A 20,887-nucleotide genomic window follows, 5' to 3' on the forward strand; every position below is an offset into this window, starting at 1 on the left:
CTGCCTCCCTCAAAACCACCCCTCTTCCTGCCTCCCTCAACACCACCCCTCTCCCTCCCTCCCTCCCTCACTACCACCACCAATACTCTCCCTACCACCCTCACCACCACCCCCAACACTCTCCCTGCCTCTCCCCCTCAATGCCTCCCTCCATCAATCACTACCTCCCATCCCTCCCTCAAGGCCTTGGAGGTCGGTGGCCTGTTGCCACATGAGGGTCCGCCGATGCCAAAACAAACTCAATACCGACCTTCGGTAATATCGACCGCCAGACTGGTATATGAGGGTCCAGATACCGATCTCCCAAACCGGTCGTTATTACCGGCAGATCGGTATGAAAGAGGCCGTTAAATTGAGTGGATACTGTATATATGATTAAAGAACTCCTGCACACCCTTCAACCCTCCCTGTCCATAACCAACTCTCCCCGACCCTTCCCCAGCTAAGGTTGATACGAGCCAGTGGACCTGTGCTAGTCTTCTCCATCTCTAATACACAGGGGATATCTAAGATCTGCCACTCTCCCAGCAACACCACTCTCTCACATTTCCTATACCCACACCCGGGCACCATACATGCTCTCACTCATATAAGGGTACCCACATGCCAAAACCCACACCTGCATGTGAATACCCATATGCCAATACCCATACCCACACCCACATTCAAAGGCCCATAACACCCACTCCAGACACCACACCAAGTTTTACACTGATGCTAATGGCGACATACAGAACTTCTCATTTATTAGTACATTAGATAATGGACAAATTTTCACCATCAAATTGTTGACTTTCCCCTTAGATTTTCTGGATGACTAGCCCTTATACAGACATAACTAGTTATTTGTTTAGTCTAGGTCGGAGCCGGTCGGCCGAGCGGACAGCACGCTGGACTTGTGATCCTGTGGTCCTGGGTTCGATCCCAGGCGCCGGCGAGAAACAATGGGCAGAGTTTCTTTCACCCTATGCCCCTGTTACCTAGCAGTAAAATAGGTACCTGGGTGTTAGTCAGCTGTCACGGGCTGCTTCCTGGGGGTGGAGCCCTGGTCGAGGACCTGGCCGCGGGGACACTAAAAAGCCCCGAAATCATCTCAAGATAATCTCAAGATAGGTCCCAAGGCATTCAGAGAGCATGTGATCATCTGTATGTATGTGTGTAATTACCAAAGTAGTTACAGGAGGAGAGCTACACTTGTAGTGTCCCATCTTCTCAGTACACTTTGTCATATGTTTTGAAACTACTTGTATTGACAGTTTTGGCCTCCATTACTTTCTCACTTAACTTGTTCCAACCGTCTACCACTCTGTTTGCAAACGAAAACTTTCTAATATTTTTTCTACCCCTTCGTTTCCTTAGCTAGAAACTACGACCTCTTGTTCTTGAGGTGGTTGTTTTCAAGAATTCCTCTGTCAATATGGTCAATTCCCGTTATTATTTTGTAAGTGATGATCATATCGCCTCTATCTTCTAGCTCTTGCATATTTAATGCCTCTAGCCTCTTCACAACTCTTAATTTTCAGAAGAGAACATTCTGGACACCTAATTTGATCTCATTAACATCTGTATTTTCCCTAACACGCTGATGGCAATGCTATTGAAATCTGTGTCCATATTTACTATCCGTCTGCAGAATCAAGCTATTAGCTTTTGGACCCCATCTTTCTAACCAATCTATTTTTCCTCTATTATGTCTACTACATATATTTCTCTCTAATGCAAGCACTCATGCGTTCACTCCCTCGTTCACACAGTGTGTATTCACCTAGTTGGGGGGGGGGATGGGTTGAGCTCTTTGGTCCTGCCATTCAACTGACTTATCTGGTGTACAGATTCCTGAGCCTACTGGGCTCTATCATATCTACATTTGAAGCTGTGTATGAAGTCAGCCTCCACCACATCACTGCCTAATGCATTCCATCTGTTAACTACTCTGACACTGAAAAAGTTCTAACGTCCCTGTGGCTCATTTGAGTACTGTACTCAGTTTCCACCTGTGTTCTCTTGTTCATGTACCACTCGTGTTAAACAGAGTGAGTGAGTGAGTGAGTGAGTGAGTGAGTGAGTGAGTGAGTGTGTGTGTGTGTGTGTGTGTGTGTGTGTGTGTGTGTGTGTGTGTGTGTGTGTGTGTGTGTGTGTGTGTGTGTGTACACAGTACGTATGTGATGCATATGAATGATGTACAATATATTTAATTCCTAAATACATAAATAAAAAACTGAACCATTTATTTACTCTATTAAAAATATATTAAGTATTAAAAATGTATGTTTACAACCCTCTTCTTTTATCTGTTCCTCTCAACCTTTTGTATATAATGTACATGTAATACTTATTCAATATAACCTATAAAAAATGAATTTTTACAGTTTTGTTCTTGCAATATGTTACTTACTGTATGTTAATTAGATAAAAATTTACATTTAACAAAACAAACTTGCCACTTTTGTCATTTTATATAAGTAAATATTTAAAAACTTTATATTCAAGACATTAAATATCTCATTTATACTGTGATCAAACAAAACTTGAAGCTATGTAGTAATTTGATACAAATGCTTCTAGAATTATAGCCTGGATGAAAATTATTTTTATAGAACAAAACTATAAAACCAGTTGTTATTATTAACCGATACTAAACACTAAATCTGTTAAAAGAACCAACTATTTTGAACAGTATTGTTTACTATATATAAAAATACTGATGACTGGAGGGAATCAAGTGCTGGTTATGCTCCTTTTTGCATATGGAGGGATACCCTACTGCCCACTAGCTTAAGCAGGCAGTTTTAATAAAAAAAAAAAAAAAAAACACAATTCTTAACTTATTTTTATATCAACCAGCAAACCTTCCCACATTCCTAAAGGTGGAGAGTGTGGCTCTTTTCTAACAAGACCTTACTATACAAGGAGTGACGTTTGTGTAAAAATTAGTGCAAGGCTTCCAACAGGCCGCGCGGTTGTTCACGATGAGGGAGATTGTGGGAAAATGGCAGACAAGTTGGACGCGTGTGAAACTTGATGCCAACCTAGTCAAAAGAAAAATTTATGTAAAATGGATATCCAGTGTACAGCATGTTGAAGTACCGTATTTAATACTGTAATTACAAATAAAACGTCAGCAAGATTAAATTTATTGCTGAGGGGTAAAAGGAAATAAAACCAGCAGCCAATATGGACAAACTTTGAAAGGGCTCTATCTCATTACCTCTTACATATTCTGCACCATACTGTATACAATACAAAAAATAAACAAATTGTAAAATAAAAAATAATGAAAGGACAAATGTATCAGGGTCATCAGTCAAATAAAATTGTATACCTGTACTGTAATGTACATTTTTTAATACTGTATGTAGTGTACTGTGTTACATTTAGTATACTATATTTTGTCAGAACTAGGTTTTGGCTTATTTATGGAAGCCAAGGAAAGGAAATTCCCTTGCCCTGCCATGTTGCTTCCACACAGAGCAGAAATGAAGCAGAGATGGATATACGAGTCACCTCACAAAGAGACATACAGTACTGGGTTGGTGACCGAACCCCAACTTGAATTGAACGGAAAAACCAGTTTTGATCATCTAGAGGTGTAACCTTAACCAGATGTTGAGGTTACAGCCAATGCAAGCCTCAGAAAAAAAATGGCTAAAGAATGTTTGCAGGCAGTACACACATGAAAGGAGTTCCAAGAAATACCAAGAAACCCCAAATCCTGGCAGAAATTTGGAAACCTCTGCCCCATCAGCACCCACTAAAAAAAGGAAAAAAAAAAAAAAAAGAAAAAAAAAAACTAAAGCAAATGAGAGAGGATAGGTAGCTGAGTATTAAGCAGCTGGTTCAAGAGCAAAATCTCTGCCAACTAAAGTGCCAGATCTAGTTCTCATGCCAGCTCAGTCCTATATTTAGCATAGGCAAGTACTGTACTGTATACACTGGTACTTTGTTTATGATCGTAATCCGTTCCAAGAGACGCGTCGTCAAGCAAACATTCGTCAACCAAAACGAATTTTCCCATAAGAAATAATGTAAATTGAATTAATCTGTTCCACACCCTCAAAAATATTAACTTAATATTTCACCTTGAATGAGGACTTTCGTTGGCATATGGAAGATGGTGAGGAGGAGGGGATGAGAGGTGTTAGTGTTTGGAAGGGGGTGTCCCTTTCCATTATAACAGCAGTGATGACATTTCTGGGGTATGCTCTTTCCTATGTTTTGCAGGCATACCACTAGGACCTGGTTATGGCTCACTGCTTGCTTGTCTTACGAAGAATCTGTCTAAAGACACTTGTTTTCCCTACATTTAAACACTTGTCTGTAGTGAGACATCACATTCTCCCTATGAATGATCTCTTGTTTTTCTCTCAATTATCATCCTCACACCTATTTTATTAGGTTGAACTTTACCACTGACTTTCTTGGGACCCATGGTGTGATATATAATAAGAACTATTATGTTAAAAAAGCAAAAAGGCGGGCAATCAATGAAATTATTCACAAAGAATTCAAGTGCGGCCGCATTCGTCACTATGCGGGATAGTCTTGTAAACAAACCGAGAGTGCCTCGCCCGGCGATTCTTTCTATAACCGTTTTCTACAACATATAGGCCCTTTTACATCACTCAAATAATATGCAGCACACTGAATTTCCACATAATTAACAATATAAAATCAGAGTAACTGTCATAAAAGAACAACCTTTAATTCCACTCAATGTCCGTCCTTACTCCTTACATATTTTCTGCCTCGTACCTTAATATTTAATAATGCACTTCCTAACAGCAAGGGAGGGAAGGGGAGGGGGGAATGGAGGGCAAATTTATCTACCATATAAATATCCCTGGAAGCTGTAGTCTCTGCTGGTCATAGTAACGAAAAGTAGCTCCTCATGTTTCCACAACATTTGGGTTGGTCTACTCGCCATTGATTTCCTCCCTTGGTGGCCTACACAATGCGTCTCCTCCTCACACGATGCACACACTCCACCATGAAGATTCACTTACAGACTGCTAGGTGACAGCAAGCGTTGCTTGGTCTCTTGGGCTTCCTCACACCAATACTGGTCCACTGCCATAGTCATGTCCCTCGTTTGAATCCTCGTCACGTCCCTTGTGGATTTGTTCATTTGATGTATCACGTTAGTGTGATTTCTGTGTGTAATGATGTAAGGGAGAAGAGGGAGAACGGCCTATTGACATAGCTCGAGTGCAGAGGGAGTTGTGTAAAATCCTGGTTTGTGCCTCGGAGAGGCTACGGGATCCAGTTAGTTCACTAGAATTTTGGTTTCAACTCTTTTAACCCGCTCGTAGCTCAGTCGATTAAGGCAGTGTCTGGGATGCTCCCGGACGCAGGTTCGAATCATCGTCACGGCCCTTGTGGATTTGTTCGATTGTGAATGGTCCAGGACGGACCAAAACGTTGTCGTCCCTTCACCTTCTAGTGTGTGGTCTGGTCAACATACTTTAGCCACGTTATTGTGACTCATCGCCTGCTAGTGACGGTTGATTTCCCACCACTACCGCAGGGCTCCTGACGTCACACCTGGGGCACTTCGAGATTGATCTACCTGGCCAAGCCCCTGCCACTGACCAATAATGTACCACCTGGCTCTGTACCCACAATGCTCTGGGGGTCTCCTCAAGCGGAAAAACCTACTCCATTCCGAGGCGCACCACCATTTTAATGGTGGAGATTTTTTTTAAGTAAAAAAACATAAACTACTTCTCGTTGTGGCATCTTGCCTCCTCTAAAGAGTTAAAAAAGAAACTAGGACAACTACTTGGTATTTACAAGGTGGGGAGTATGACTCTTACAGGCGGGAGAGGAGAATACGAGCTGGACTCTCTAACACTATATACAAGATCTTGAGGGAAATAAAGTGGATAAAGAAATCCAATACATATCAATTAAATTTAAAAAGTTTGGTAAAGTTTGGCCGAGAAATACTTGGACCATTTTGGCTGGATTGCCCAAAGATCCAGATTAACCCTTCGGTTGCACATCACATCATATGATGCAGTAGGGAACTACCTATAAATGTTAAAAGTCTTACACATACATGGGGCTCACAGTTGCTTCCTCAGGCCTCCCGTAACATGGCCCCATTTTGACAAAAATCTTTAGTACTGTACCTCACTTTCCTCTTAGGGCTTTAGTAAAAAATAATGAGGATCATATCTGGCAACATCACCATCCAGTGTGTGAACACGCAGGGTGGCCATACTAGAAGCCACTGAACTTTTATATACAGCAAATGATTACCATTATATATTTCTGGCAGTGTGTGCTATATCCAATTATAAGATTTAAGCTTTTTATATATATACCTGTACCTAGTGATACCTCCACTTACGAATTTAATCTGTTCCCAGAGATGGATCATAAGTCAAATATTCGTAACTCAAAACTAATTTTTCCCATAAGAAATAATGTCAGTTGAATTAATCTGTTCCACACCCCCAAAAATATTAAGGTGAAAACACACTTTATACCGAATAGCACTTTTTGAACTAGCTACAATACAGTATGTATATCTTACCTTTATTGAGGACTATTTTTGGCACATGAAAGACGGTGAGGAGGGATGGAGGAGGAGAGATGTTACTGTTTGGAAGGGGAGTCCCATTCCATTATAACATCAGACAGTGATGACTTCTCTGGGGGTACTCTCTCCTACATTTTGCAGGCATACCACTAGGGCCTGGTTGTGACTCAATGCTTGCTTGTCTAACTAAATATCTCTAAAGACACTTTTTTTTCCCTACATTTTAACACTTGTCTGCAGCAAGACATCACATTGTCATTTAAAAAGTCAATGCAGTGGCCTGCTACAGCTTTATCTGGTTGAGTTTTTTCAACAAAACTCTGCAGTTCTTCCCATTCTTCACACATTTTCTTAATGAGGAAGGGACATCCTCTACTTTCTCTACTCAACTATTTTCTTAGGTTGAACCTTACCACAGACTTTCTTGGTACCCATGGCATGATATATATAATAATTACTTTTATGTTCAAAAAGCAAAAAAGCACAAAAACAAAGAAATTCTTTTCAAAGAATTCAAGCACGATCGTTACTAAGTGGGCGGCTCTGGTAAACTGAGGCAGGATCGCCCCTGCCACCTTAGTCGACCCATACGTGTATCAACAAAGTCAGTAGTCAAGGCAAAGGTTATAAGTCAAGTCGCATTTCCAACAAAATTGGGGTCATAACTCAAAAATACTTAAGTCATGTCTCTCACTTAAGTCGAGGTGTCCCTGTCTCTCACGCTCACTCTCTCACACGCTCGCTTGCTCGCGCTCTCACACGCTCGCTCGCACTCTCACACGCTCGCTCGCACTCTCACACGCTCGCTCGCACTCTCACACGCTCGCTCGCACTCTCACACGCTCGCTCGCACTCTCACACACTCTCCCCACTCTCACACTCCCTCCACTCTCACACTCCCACACTCCCCCCACTCTCACACTCCCCCCACTCTCACACTCCCCCCACTCCCCCCATTCTCACACTCCCCACACTCACACATTCACACTCACTCACTCTCTCTCTCACACGCACACATTTGCACTCACTCTGTGTGTGTGTGTGTGTGTGTGTGTGTGTGTGTGTGTGTGTGTGTGTGTGTGTGTGTGTGTGTGTGTGTGTGTGTGTGTGTGTGTGTTTTTGTTTGTTTATATATATAAAATTGACGATCACAAAACACTGATCATTTGTATGCGGAAAATCCACAGAGAAATGGAAAAGGAAGATGAACATTTCAGCCGATCAAGGCCGTTGTCAACATCAGACTGATGTGATCAGTTGACTGTCTCGACCAGACAGTCGAGTGAATTTGGGAGAATACAAAAAATATTTAGTACTTACCATTGGCATGCGTCTGTAGGACAGCACTCCATCCTTGAAGAAAAGTGACAAATTTTGTTTTGGCAAGACCATCTGTAAACTTTCTGATGGACAATAATCTCGGAGAATACCAGAGAATTCTGGGAGACTCCTCATAGTAGCAACTCGCATCTTTTGGATATCGGTAAGAGGTGGTGATTTTGCTATTTTCACTCTAGGATTTGATGAATTATTAATATTCTTGGAGGATGTACACAAAATTCCTTTTCTGGGTGTATTCTTGGGAGTTTCAGAAGTCCTCAAGCATGTACTGATCTTTGGCCCACTATCAAGTTCACACCGTGAATTTTCTAATTTTGGGCTGGCACCAATAGACTTACTGGAAATGTCTACCAAAGATTCATCACTGGCTGTATGCTGCATCTTGGCGTTTCTTCTTTGTTCCATAAGCCCATTCAACTGTGATCTCCGACGCAGTTTTCGGGATCTTCGGTGGCCTACCCGATTAGCTTCCCCATTAATACTCTCCGTGTCAGTCTCAATACCAGACTCTTCTGTCTCAAGAAGTCTTTGGTGATGTTCAGGAGACAAATATGCCTTTAGCGCTTCACCACTCAAAGCAAATGTTGCAATATCCCCTGAAGCACCGTCACAAGGACTTACGTCAAGTAACGAGGGGTTCAAGCTGTGTATGGATATTGATGTAGTCAAGCTGTAGTAGTCAAGACTATTCGCGGACATAACTGACTGCCTAGAGTATGGTCGCATTGCTGCTTGATGCATTATTGCTTCGTATTTTCGTCTTGCTGCCCAACCTCTGAAGTACCTTTGTATTGTTAGTGTAGCATTCCGTAACCTCAAATATTTTTGGTGTATGATGAATCTTCTCAAATTTTTCTGAATAAGCAGGCATGAATATTTGAGCTTCTGGTATTTTTGCCTGATTAACCATGATTTGACATTTTTTTGAATTAAACAACATGCAGCTTTATATTTTTGGTATTTTCTGAGACATCTATATTTTCGCCAACCTGCAAGAAAAATAACAAATAAATGCTATATTTAATCAGCATACATTATAAATACTTTTTGCTAATACTGTCTCGTAAGCTAAAATTATTGTGGGTCAATACCATTTACTAAAATATTTAACTTTCAGATATAAAACAACAGTTTCTGTCCTTTAATAAGAACAAATCCCTCCCAGCCTGCATCACAGAAAGGTGAGATTGAGAGAACCTATAAAGCACCAGATTGTAGCACCATATTCAAACTTGTCCTAGTTCTCTAACAAAGAGGCAAGTACCCCACAGCCTGGAATTAACATACATAATGGACCAAATGGAAACCATAACACCTCTTCACTCAAAGCTTCAAATTGAATCATCCTTCCACCAGAGATATGGAGGGACTAGCTGCCGAGTCTGGCCATAAAGCATAATCCCACTCCAAACAATTGCCAAAAAATGAAAGCCACTAGAAAGAGGTTGCTGGTTCTCCCAGGGAAGGATAAAATTGTTTCCCTTCCTCAAAATTCAGGGAAGCAAACAGCTCCAGCTGGAACTCATGATCCAGACATACCCTTTGGGAAATTGGATTACAAAATTGAAGCCTTCAAACATTCTCCTTCAAGAGCCTGAAGCCCTTAAGATCCCATAGCCAGAGGAGAAGAAATGCAAGCCAGGTGCTTCCCACCCACCATAGTACCAGCCAAAGCAACACTGAGGTCCTGAAGTCGAGACTCAGAAGTAGACTGAACCTTGAAAAGCTAAATACTCAAGAAAGAATCCTGGAATGACACCCCTCAATGGAGAAATAAAACCTCCAGCATCAATATTTCAGCATTCGAGCCCTCATCTTAGCAGCCCATGCCTAAGAAACTAACCAAATGGTATACTTTAGAAAAGCTGATATCTGGGCAGTAGTCAATATTATGTAATGGACAAGGAAAAGTGGATAGATCAACCCAGAACAATTCTAAAACCTGACTGAGTAATATTTACCATTATATTTGAGCTGAAATCACATTGCAATCTTGTGATTTTTTTAAGTAAAATTAGTATTAAAATCAAGCCACAAATAAAATAATAAAATGGATTATAGATAAATCAATAGCAATACCACCCAGTATTTTGTATTCTAAACATTTCTACTAATATACAAGAGGCATTTTATAATAAACATGCTATATATATATATATATATATATATATATATATATATATATATATATATATATATATATATATATATATATATATATATATATATATATTTTTTAATTATAGTATGTATACATAGGCTAATATTATTTCTTGTTAAGCTTTTAAATTGTTCTTTTCCAATTATATATCAAATAGTTCCCAACATGATAATTCCCATGTTGATGGTACAACAAAACAATATAACTCACATTTCTGAAGGCAAGTGGCAGCTTGGTTTCTCTTTTCTTCACGAACTATCTCTAATGTATGGAGAGCACTCTCGGAGAGAAACACGCGGGTATTTCCAAACCTGCAACAAAATGCAAATCACTTCAAACTAAAAAATACTCCATATCCGCTATATACTGATGGTGAATATGCTTCTTTTAGGTGAAATACTTGACTCTGCAAGCTACATGCAATCATTTGCATATTTCTTAATAAGGTTTACTACAATCAAAAAATGTAAACATGTTTGACAAGCTTAAAATTTCCCTTGTTGTTGTTTAAGATTCGCTACTTGGAACAAAAAGTTCCAAGCGGCACGGGCTACGGTGAGCCCGTGCTGCTTACTTCCCATCCACCCCGTTTCTTCCTGATGCATACCTCAATTTGTTTAAATATATCATGAGTTCAAATGATATTCAAACTCCCGAACATTGATGATCGTGAGTGATGAGCACAATTCCGCTGGTGCAGTAGAAAAGCACTCACCCGGCGCTTCGTGAGCGCTGTGGTATGGGTTCGTACACAGAAGCCAAGGTAGCAGTCCTAGTGAACAGTCACTACAAATGGGCTCTCTTTTCCAGATGTGACAGATCTACCTACCTGCTTGATGGGGTTCTGGGAGTTCTTCTTCTCCCCAAGCCCAGCCCAAGGCCAGGCTCAACTTGTGAGAGCTTGGTCCACCAGGCTGTTGCTTGGAGCGGCCCGCAGGCCCACATACCCACCACAGCCCGGTTGGTCCGGAACGTCTTTTAGAAAACAGTCTAGTTTCCTTTAAACTTGAAACTTCCTCTAAACTAAACTTGAAACTTTCTCTAAACAAAACTTCTCTTTCAGCCTAAATCAGATAGAACCAACAGTACAACTGTAACTGTAGCAAATAGTAGAACCAACAAGGAAATGCCCCTAGATCTTATTTTCACAAACAATGATGAACAGATTAGGGACATAATGATTACAAATGTGTGTTACTCACATCACAACCTACTTGAAGTTCAGACATTCATGGGCAATAGACTTGTGCACTCAGTCTCAAATCCAAGAGGAGGATAATTCAGCAAATTTAATTATAATAAATGATTAACTGGGGAAAAAATAAACCAATATCTTGCAGAAATATGCTGGGAAAAACAGCTAGATAAAAAACTTGTGTCTTGAGAAAATAGGCACAGTAGCACTAGAAATGTAAGTTACATACCACTGAGAAAAAAAAATGGAAACTGGAATGAAAATGGAAATTCCCTCTATAAGTGGCGAAAACAAATCACAGAATGCCTCAAACGCTCCACACTATCCCCAGAGTGGCTAAGAAAGCTATTTATAGAAACAGAAACTATCGAGCTAAAGTTGCAAGAATCCTATAAAATCCAGGAGAGGCAAAAAGCCATAGCTGAAATAAAAGGGATCTAAAATACTTTTTCTCCTATGCAAAATATAAAACAAAAACTATAGCCTGCATTGTGGCCTTGTGCAAGGGTGATGGAACCTTCACAGATTACAACAAAAAAATGAGTGAAATACTACTAAGGCTACAGTGTGATTCTTTTTTCAGCGAGTCCCCTAACACATTGAAGATCAATGATCCAAACAAACTCTTTATGAATGTACCACCACCCTCAAATGTTACATTAGATGTCACCCTAACTCCACTCAACTTTTGAAGTTGTTGTAGACAGCATGCCCATGCACTCTGCACCACGCCCAGACTCCTGGAATTCTATATGCATCAAGAATTGCCAAAAAACAAAACAAAAATATCACAGGCCCTAAACATCTTTTGAAGACTGAGCCTAGATACTGATGTTATCCCAGACACTTAAAACAAAGGAAGTAGTAAAATAGCTGTAAAAAATAATAGCCCAATAGCCCTAATATCATACAGCATTAAAAATCTCTGAAAGAGTGCCAAGAAGATCACAAAACCCCCTGAATCACAATGTCTACATAACCCCGGGCAACATGGGTTCAGGAAAGGGCACTCCTGCATCTCTCAATTAATAGACCACTATGACATGGCCTTGGATGCCATGGAAAATGAGCAAAATGTTGATGTAACATACACCGATTTCACAAAAACTTTTAGACAAATGTGACCATGGTGTTATTGCACACAAAACACACACTAAAGGAATTACTGGCAAAGTAGGGAAATGGATCTTTAACTTCCTAACAAATAATACCCAGAGGTTAAAGAGTCAACAAAGTCAAATCTGGACCATCCATCATGAAAAACTCAGTCCCCTGAAGGTACCATGCTTGCTTCAGTACTTTTTCTTATCCTCATATTAGACACAAATAAGGATAAACTATAGTACTGTATCATCTATTGCAGATGACATTAGAATTTTTACGAGTGGACAATATAGAGGACACAGCAAACCCTCAATTTAATGTTAATAAAATAAATAACATTATGTTTAATGAGGATAAGGTCCAATTACTGCACTATGGAAAAAAAACTAAAATATCAAAACAGAAACATTTATAAAATACAGTCAAACCACACTATTGAAAGAAAAAGCAATGTAAAAGATTTAGGAGTAATCATGTTGGAACACCTTACTTTTAAAGAACACAACAAAGTAGCTGTTACAACTGCAAGAAAAATGACAGATTGGATAACAAAAACCCTTCAAACAAGAGATGCCATGCCAATGATGATACTTCTTAAGACATTAGTACTCTCATTATTAGGGTGGAATATTGTTGCACATTAACAGCCCCAATTCAGAGCTGTAGAAATTGCTAATCTAGAGCTGGAGTGTGCGCGCCAAGATCTTTTACTGCTAGAATCCGTTCGATAAAACATCTAAATTTTGGGACCCCCTTACAAATTTTAAATCAGTACTCTCTCGAGTACTGTGGCAGGACGGGGAAGAGAGATATAATAATTTACACTTAGAAAAAATACTAGAAGGACTTATTCTAAAAATGTATACAGAAATAACACCACATGAGACCAGAAGGCATGATAGGATGTGTAAAACAGCTCCATGAAAAGGGGAGATGCTGAGAGAGAACTTGATCAACATCAAATGCCCAAGGCTTTTCAACACTCTCCCCCTACCCATATGGGGTATAACAGGCCAACCTCTCACAGTGTTCAAAAAAGAACATGACTAATACCTTCAAAGGATACCTGGTCAACCAGGCTCTGACTCATATGCCGCCACATCAAACAGCCTGGTTGATCAGACTACCAACCAGGAGGCCTGGTCAGAGACCAGGTCGTGGGGGATGTTGATCCTCAATATCATTGACAGGAGTCTCCTCCATAGGTCACAATCCAACCAATCTCTCGAATAGTACATCACATTTTAACATATAAATCCCCTAAAACCAAAAATTGATGTGTTAAAAATCACGACGGTTCGCAAAAATTGACGTGTGTCTTATTTTCTTTTCATGGGTATTGGTTTGGCTAGGTTTGGGCAATTTAGTACATCAGTTTAGTGACATTGGCAATGCTCAAGATGACAAGCCACACATTCTATATTTTCTATCACACACAAAACTGCACAAGAGTACAGTAACAAAGGGTATGTACTGGAAAAAATCCTCATGAATAATGAGGAGACCTTTTGACATGGTCATAGGTCTTCTCTTCCTATCCTCATCGAGGACACTAAAGATAGTGGACCTCAGACAAATTCACACTAACTAAATATTTAGAAGCAGAACAACAATAATAATCTCAGTTTAAGATAAGTACAGTTAAAGTATGTATCCATTTTGAGAAGGGAATATGTAAACAAAATATACTGAAATATGTATTGGAACAAATTTGTCTGCTTCCTAAGATCAAGAAAACACTATACAGGTTAACTATAATATGCATTTAATTTCTACCTGATGCTTACCTCTACTCGTATCATTATAGATCCAAAGCTCAATACAGTACAGGGTAGATTCATCATAATTAACTTACTAGACAAAGCTTAAAGTAGCAAAAATGTAAACTGAATACCTCACCTGCATTTATCAGTGTCAATATCTCCATCTATTGTTCCAAGAACAGATTTGGCAAGTGCAATACACGATGCAACATCGGCACTGCTTCTTGGTCCGCCATACCGAGTGTAGAAGTCAGCATATGATATTCTGTAAAGAATAAAAATATAAAGTTAATGGCTTATGCGAGACTGATCTACTGAAACTGCCCACAATTACACACTAAATTTTACAAGGACTGTCATAAATTAATATTCAGTATAGAATATTTATTCTGAGAACTTTATTTACAAGAATTGTAGAAATGGATTATATCTGGGCAGGTGCCATCAGTTGCTTCCCCCGATCCCTTTTCCCTAAGCAGCTTACAGCACTGATGTTATGGAGACACCTTCAACTTGCTATTGTTGTAACACTGTCAAATGGACAAATCCACAAGGGCCGTGACGAGGATTCGAACCTACAGTGGTACCTCGGAATGCGATTGTCCCTGTATGCGAGGTTTTCGGAAGGCGAGCAGTATTTACTCCAAAAATTTGTCTCAGAAGGCGAGGGTTACTTCGTGACGCGAGTTTGTTGATACGCGTACAGGCCGACCTAGCGCGTGGTGGTTCGGCGATCGTCGCCCCTCCGCCCCGCCGCCCCTCAGTTTACCATTGTCTCGCGCTCAGTGACTACCCCCACATCAATTCTTCTCGCGGATTTTCAGTGTTTTGTTGGATTTTTGGTGATTTGTCTATACAATTTGTTGTTATATATCTCACCATGGGTCCCAAGAAAGCCAGTGGTAAGGATAAAGGCCAGAAAGCTCATGTGAGGATGACAATAGAGGAGAAACAAGAGATCATTCGGAAGCATGAGAACGGTACACGTGTTGTTGAACTTTGTAGGCAGTACAACAAAGCCACATCAACAATATGCACTATACTTAAGAAGAAAAATAAGATTAACAAATAAAAAATAAGATTATAAAAATAAGATAAGAAAAATAAGATGGAAAAGTTGTTATTAATTTGGATACACGACAAGGAGTTGAGGGGTGATAGTGTTTCGGAGGCCATTATTTGTGAGAAAGCCAGGGTGTTGCACGAAGACCTTCTAAAGAATACCCCTGCAACGAGTGATGCAGATAAGAAAGAGTTTAAGGCAAGCAGGGGCTGGTTTGAAAAATTTAGAAAGAGAAGTGGTATCCATAGTGTTACAAGGCATGGGGTTATGTGATGTGATTATGGAAGGGGACTCCCCTTCCAAACAGTAACTCCTCTCCTCCTCCCCCCTCCTCACCATCTTCCATACGCCTACAGCACTCGACAGCAAGGTAAGTAATAACTGGAACACAGTTTTGTAGGTTTATTTAGATGAATTAGGTAAATTAGGTATAAAAATTTAGTTTGATGTGGGGTTTTTGGGGTAGTCAGGAACAGATTAATTCATTTCCCTTTATTTCTTATGGGGAAATTAACTTCGGAATGTGAGTTTTCGGAAGGCGAGGCGTCTCCAGGAACGGATTAAACTCTTATTCTGAGGTATGCCTGTACATCCGAGATCATCCCAGACGCTGCCTTAATCGACATTTGTTCATTGATGCATCACGTTATTGTGATTTCTGTGTGTACTGTCAAATGGATGCAAGTATTGTACCATTATGATTTTCTCTTGCCTTTCAACAGGGTAGAGATGCACACAAAGATCATAGATTAACTCACATCTGCGGTAAACCACTCACACTAATTAAAAAGTGACTAAATACTTGCCAAGCCAACTAACAAAAAAATAACAATCTGCTACCTATTGGCTAGATTATGATTGACTTGATTTATTTTTAATACTGACAAGTACAACACAGTACATTCTAATTTGTTTACAATTTGCTGTGTAAATGGTACTGTACACCTTCTTGGCCTGCCTCCTCAAGACTAAATGAATATGATTTGTTCCATAACTTGTATCAACATACATTTTTCTACAAACAGTACCTGCATCCTCAATTTAAAGTGTTAGGCAGATTTCTTTTCAAAACCTTTCGTTAATGGTAAAACTTCTTTTATTCTATAACCTACCGCCATATATTTTCCATTCTAATTGCTAAAGTTAGAACAATCACAACCTCATGATGGCTCTGGCCACATTTTCTACCATATCCATCCAGCCTAAAGGATAACCCAGGGATTTCACTACCCTAAACTGCTTTCCTACCATTTCCAACCCAAGATTTTCACTGCACCAGAACTTAATGGAATTATGTAGTGAGGAAAATACAGGAAGACTGATTACAGAAATAGATGTACTAAAGAGACGGGTGGGCAATGAAGAGAGCGAGAGTTGAAGAGAAGCCGAGGATGGACATACAGTACAAGAAATTTGAGAAAAGGAACAGGGAGACGAAATAACTACATTAGACGGAAGGTGGTAAAGGTGAGGAAAATACAAGAAAAATTAAGTCATTTGAAGGATGAGAAACAAAACCTTTACAGCCGTGTTTATATACACAAAAGTTGGTATAAAAATAAAATGTCATAAACCACCAAGAAGTCCTCCTCCTTTTTTGGGTCTATTCCTGATCATCATCTAATAATATCAACATAAAATATATAAAAAATTAATGAATATATGAGCAATAATAAATTTTGTAAAGAATCTCAGTTCACAAAACTCACCTAATTGGATAACCAGCCTGGCTAATGCAGACTGTCTCAATAACTCCACAGGCTTTCAGCTGGTGCAGTGTATAATCAGAATCAATCGTGCCTAAGAGAAGAAAAAAACTATTATAATTCAGTTCTCTCTCAGTTGCTCAGTTGGGTAATATAATCTGGTTTGGGATTTTGTTAGAAACTTGAGTTTTGTTGTGCTATGGGCTTATGCTATGTGATTTTTCCCATGTGAAAAGACAAATATTTTGTATCTGTACTTTAATTAAACAGTTGCCCAATGCTACCTTCTTTGCACCTAGTTTGGGTCATGTTCCTGTATTGGTGATTATCCTCTATGTTCCCACTCCATTCAAGGTCATGCCCTGGGGGTCATGACCTTGTACTGTGGGTTTTGTATCCTTTATTTTGTTGAAGGTCTTCATTTTTACCCTACCTAAGTACCTGGAATTTATCACCTTTAAACATATTTTCTGCTGCCTAATCAAAAACTTTATATCAATTTGTAGTTTTTCAATGTCTTCTACAGAAATAATTTTAATGCTGATATTATGTCATCTGCAAAAGATGACACAAAGCTGTGACTGGTCTTTTTGTCTATATTCGATATGAGACTAAGGAAAAGCAGTGGTGCAAGGACTGGTCAGCTTTACTGATTGACTTCTTTTACTGCTGACTGTTTTTGATACTGTAGCCCAATATGACTGCCTGGTCCCTTCCCCCTCCTCCCTTGTCATAATATTGTTTATCTGTTGTTGATCTGGAGTCAAGCTGATATTTGTTCCATTTGACTTGGTGATACAGATGGTTCTGGTATATTGGTTCCACCTATACATTGGGCCATGCATTTGACCTCTTATGTACTCTTTCCCCATTTAAAGAAAATAGACACCACCCTTATAATGAAAAGTAATGTACGATAACTTTAAAAATTGCCTGCAAATTGTATATCAAGGAACTGGCATGCAAGGATTTAAAAACTTTAGTATAATTCCTGCTTTCAAGGACAGGAAGCCTGTACTTCGATTTATTGAGGTCCCACCTAACCCAACTTCTGACCTTCCCCAGGATGCAACCCACATTAATTGCCAAACTTCCAGGTACCTATTTGCTGCTAGGTGAGCTTAAGCATCAGGTAAGGTAATTATCAGGAGTAAGCACAAAGCCATTATGACTATATTGCATTTGGAAGGAATATGAGGATAAGGATTTAGGATAGGATGGAGGACAGGAATGGTACCCGACCACTAGGAAAGTCAGATTGAATGCCAAACTGCAATTAGCGTGACTGTCACTCTATCATCCAGTCCAAGTGGTCGAGTGTAAGGTAAAAGGAAACTTGCCAATCATTTTTGTCCCTGGGATCGAACTTGAGAGTTTTTTGGTTGTGTATCAACGATGTAGCCCACTCCTGTTATTCATGATTTTCTTTTATCATGTTTCTTTCTTGCTAGCTTCCCCCTTCAAACAACTTTTAGATTTTTCAGCCTTCAAATTCTCACATTGGACTATTTTTTAATAGTTACACCAATAAATATAAATATATGTATAGACTGTACTGTATACACCAAAATTAGATTACACTTAATTCCATTATCTTACTCAGAACTAAAATTACATCACTATCGTTCTCTCACAAATTATGTAACACTCCACTTATTAGGCACTCGAAACATCAACTTCCTATGGTGTCGCATGACAACTATTTTCATCTAATTTTCTTTCAGTTTATTTCAGAAAACAATTATTTTTTAGATTCTCCATTTGTTATGAATACTACTTAAAGGAAATATGCCTCATTCCTTCTTTACGTAAGTAAGAAATTAATTTAGAATGGAAAAATCACAGCACTTTAAAATTTATTAGAAATGGAAAAATCATCTTGGTTATATAGTTTGCCTATTTAATGATTAATTTTTTAACAAATCTTACCTGGCATAGATTTTTCACTGGGCTTTATACAACGTACAAAGTGTAAATCACACTCGGACAAGGTTTTCATCAACATATCCAAGGATGACTTGAACTTTGAGAGCGTAGTAATTTTGCGTGTTGTTCGTCTTCCAGTTTCGGCATGTAGACTCTCTGTTCCCACTGTTAAGCTGCTAATAAAATCTTGATTACTTCCGGCTAGCAGTCCCCAGACTTCATGGGGAACCTAGAGACACATTGTCACATGAATTAAATACATTAAATTAGTTATTTAAAAAATCTGTAGGTACATCAATATAAATTTAAGCCATACAGCAGTATCGAACCACACGCCGAATTTTCATACCTCCTCTCCCTCTACATCCGCTTCCTCTTCCAGAATTTCACCTCATCCTTTCCAAACCATTTGGACATCAAAGCTCAACACCTCAGAGGTGTGGGTGCAATACCATTGTACGGCCTCGATACTTATTCATAGTCATCGTATTATTGTGATTTAATTGTACATATATACATCAAACAGCATGCATTTTCATTATGCTACAAATACCACACACTACTGTGTTGATGAATTTATTACTCTACTGTACAATAAAATTAATAGGTAAAGCACTAACAAAAGTTTGCACTGGGTTAGGTTGGTTTGGTCGTATTTCTGTTAGATTTAACTCAAAAAAAATTATATCATATAAGGGAAAAAAGCTTTATCATTTCAAAGGAAATTTTTTAGAAAAATATGTAACTATGAAAACTCGGATTATTAGGCAAACCAGGCCTTGCATAGTAGGCCATGAAGTGCATTCTGGCTATTATACACACACACACACACACACACGTGTGTGTGTGTGTGTGTGTGAAAAAATAAGGTAAGATAAAGATAAGGGAAGTGAAAAATCGGATGAGAAAAAGTTGCCCTAGTGTTTACAGTGCAGAGAAGAACATTCAAGATGGCCACTGGCAAGGGGAAAAACAAAACAGAGCTTGATTTTGAGGGATTCAATGAAGAAAGCATTGATATTAGTAGTCTACATAACAAGTTGGTAAATTTAGATACCATAGTGAACTCTCATGTAGAAATAATTAGTAAATTGAAAGAAAGTAATGACCATTTGAATAGCAAAGTTTTATGTCTTGAGGGTTTAGTGAAAGACTTGCGCAAGGATAAGAATCAATTGGAAACAAATTGCAAAGCCATGGAAGAAGAAAATAAACTCTTAAAAATAGCTTTGGAAGAAGTTAAAGTAAATTTAAACATAAATGACTACAATAGGTTAGGCAAGGAAATTCAACAGGAGAAACAGCTTTTGTCAGCACAGATGGAGGAAGTTACACAGGGAATAGAACAGTGCAAGAAAGATATGCAACTCACTTATGCACAAGTGGCCAAGGAGAAGGAAAAAATAGAAGCAGCAGTAAAGGAAGTCAAACACTGCAGCAACCAAGATAAAACAAACATTAGGCTAGAAGTGAGGAAAGAATTGGCATCTAACCCGAAGTTGGTGCAAAACACAGTTGATCGGAGTAAGTCCCTGATCATTTTTGGCTGCAAAGAAAAGGCGATAACATCTAGGTCAGAAAGAGCTGTAGAAGAAGCTAAAGTAGTAGATAAAATTGTTGGCCTCGTGGAAGGTCTTACAAACAGAGAGAATGTGTGCGACTACAGGAGAATAGGCAGGTACGTAAAAGGGAAAGATCGACCTTTGAGGATCACCCTAAACGGTGCCAAACAGATGGAAGAAGTACTAAGGAATGCTAGAAAATTGCAAAGGGATGAGGATGGGAAAGGGTGGTCGTTAAGACGAGATCTTTCAAAAGAAGATAGAGAGAAGCTGAAACTGAACCTCGCTGAGGCAAAACATTTAAATGAGAGCAGGAATGAAGAAGAAATAAATTCTTTTTTCTACAAAGTGATAGGGGTAGGCAAACCAGTAAAGTGGTACATAAAGGCAAACCAACAAAATCAATAGAGAGAGGGGGAGTGAAGAATAAGGAGAGGGGGAACAAGTTCCTGAAGATTGCATACACCAACATAGATGGAGTGAGATCGAAGATACTGGAGTTAAGTGATGTAATACAGCTGC

General features: G+C 39.2%; 1 protein-coding gene across 1 annotated transcript in view; it reads right to left on the reverse strand.

Annotated features, from left to right (window-relative positions):
• Nucleotides 1–1,186: 1,186 nt before the first annotated feature.
• Nucleotides 1,187–20,887, reverse strand: part of LOC123771959 (unconventional myosin-XIX) — a 235,655-nt gene continuing 215,954 nt past the window's right edge. The window contains exons 16-21 of the mRNA XM_045764803.2: nt 18,807–19,032; nt 16,881–16,971; nt 14,245–14,373; nt 10,257–10,357; nt 7,865–8,874; nt 1,187–3,029 (exon numbers count right to left, since the gene is read on the reverse strand). Of these exons, the coding sequence (XP_045620759.2) occupies nt 2,931–3,029; nt 7,865–8,874; nt 10,257–10,357; nt 14,245–14,373; nt 16,881–16,971; nt 18,807–19,032 (1,656 nt within the window). The 3' untranslated portion in view covers nt 1,187–2,930. The remainder of the gene's footprint in view (nt 3,030–7,864; nt 8,875–10,256; nt 10,358–14,244; nt 14,374–16,880; nt 16,972–18,806; nt 19,033–20,887) is intronic.

This window comes from Procambarus clarkii, chromosome 38 (assembly GCF_040958095.1).
Source record: "Procambarus clarkii isolate CNS0578487 chromosome 38, FALCON_Pclarkii_2.0, whole genome shotgun sequence".
Lineage (NCBI taxonomy): Eukaryota > Metazoa > Arthropoda > Malacostraca > Decapoda > Cambaridae > Procambarus > Procambarus clarkii.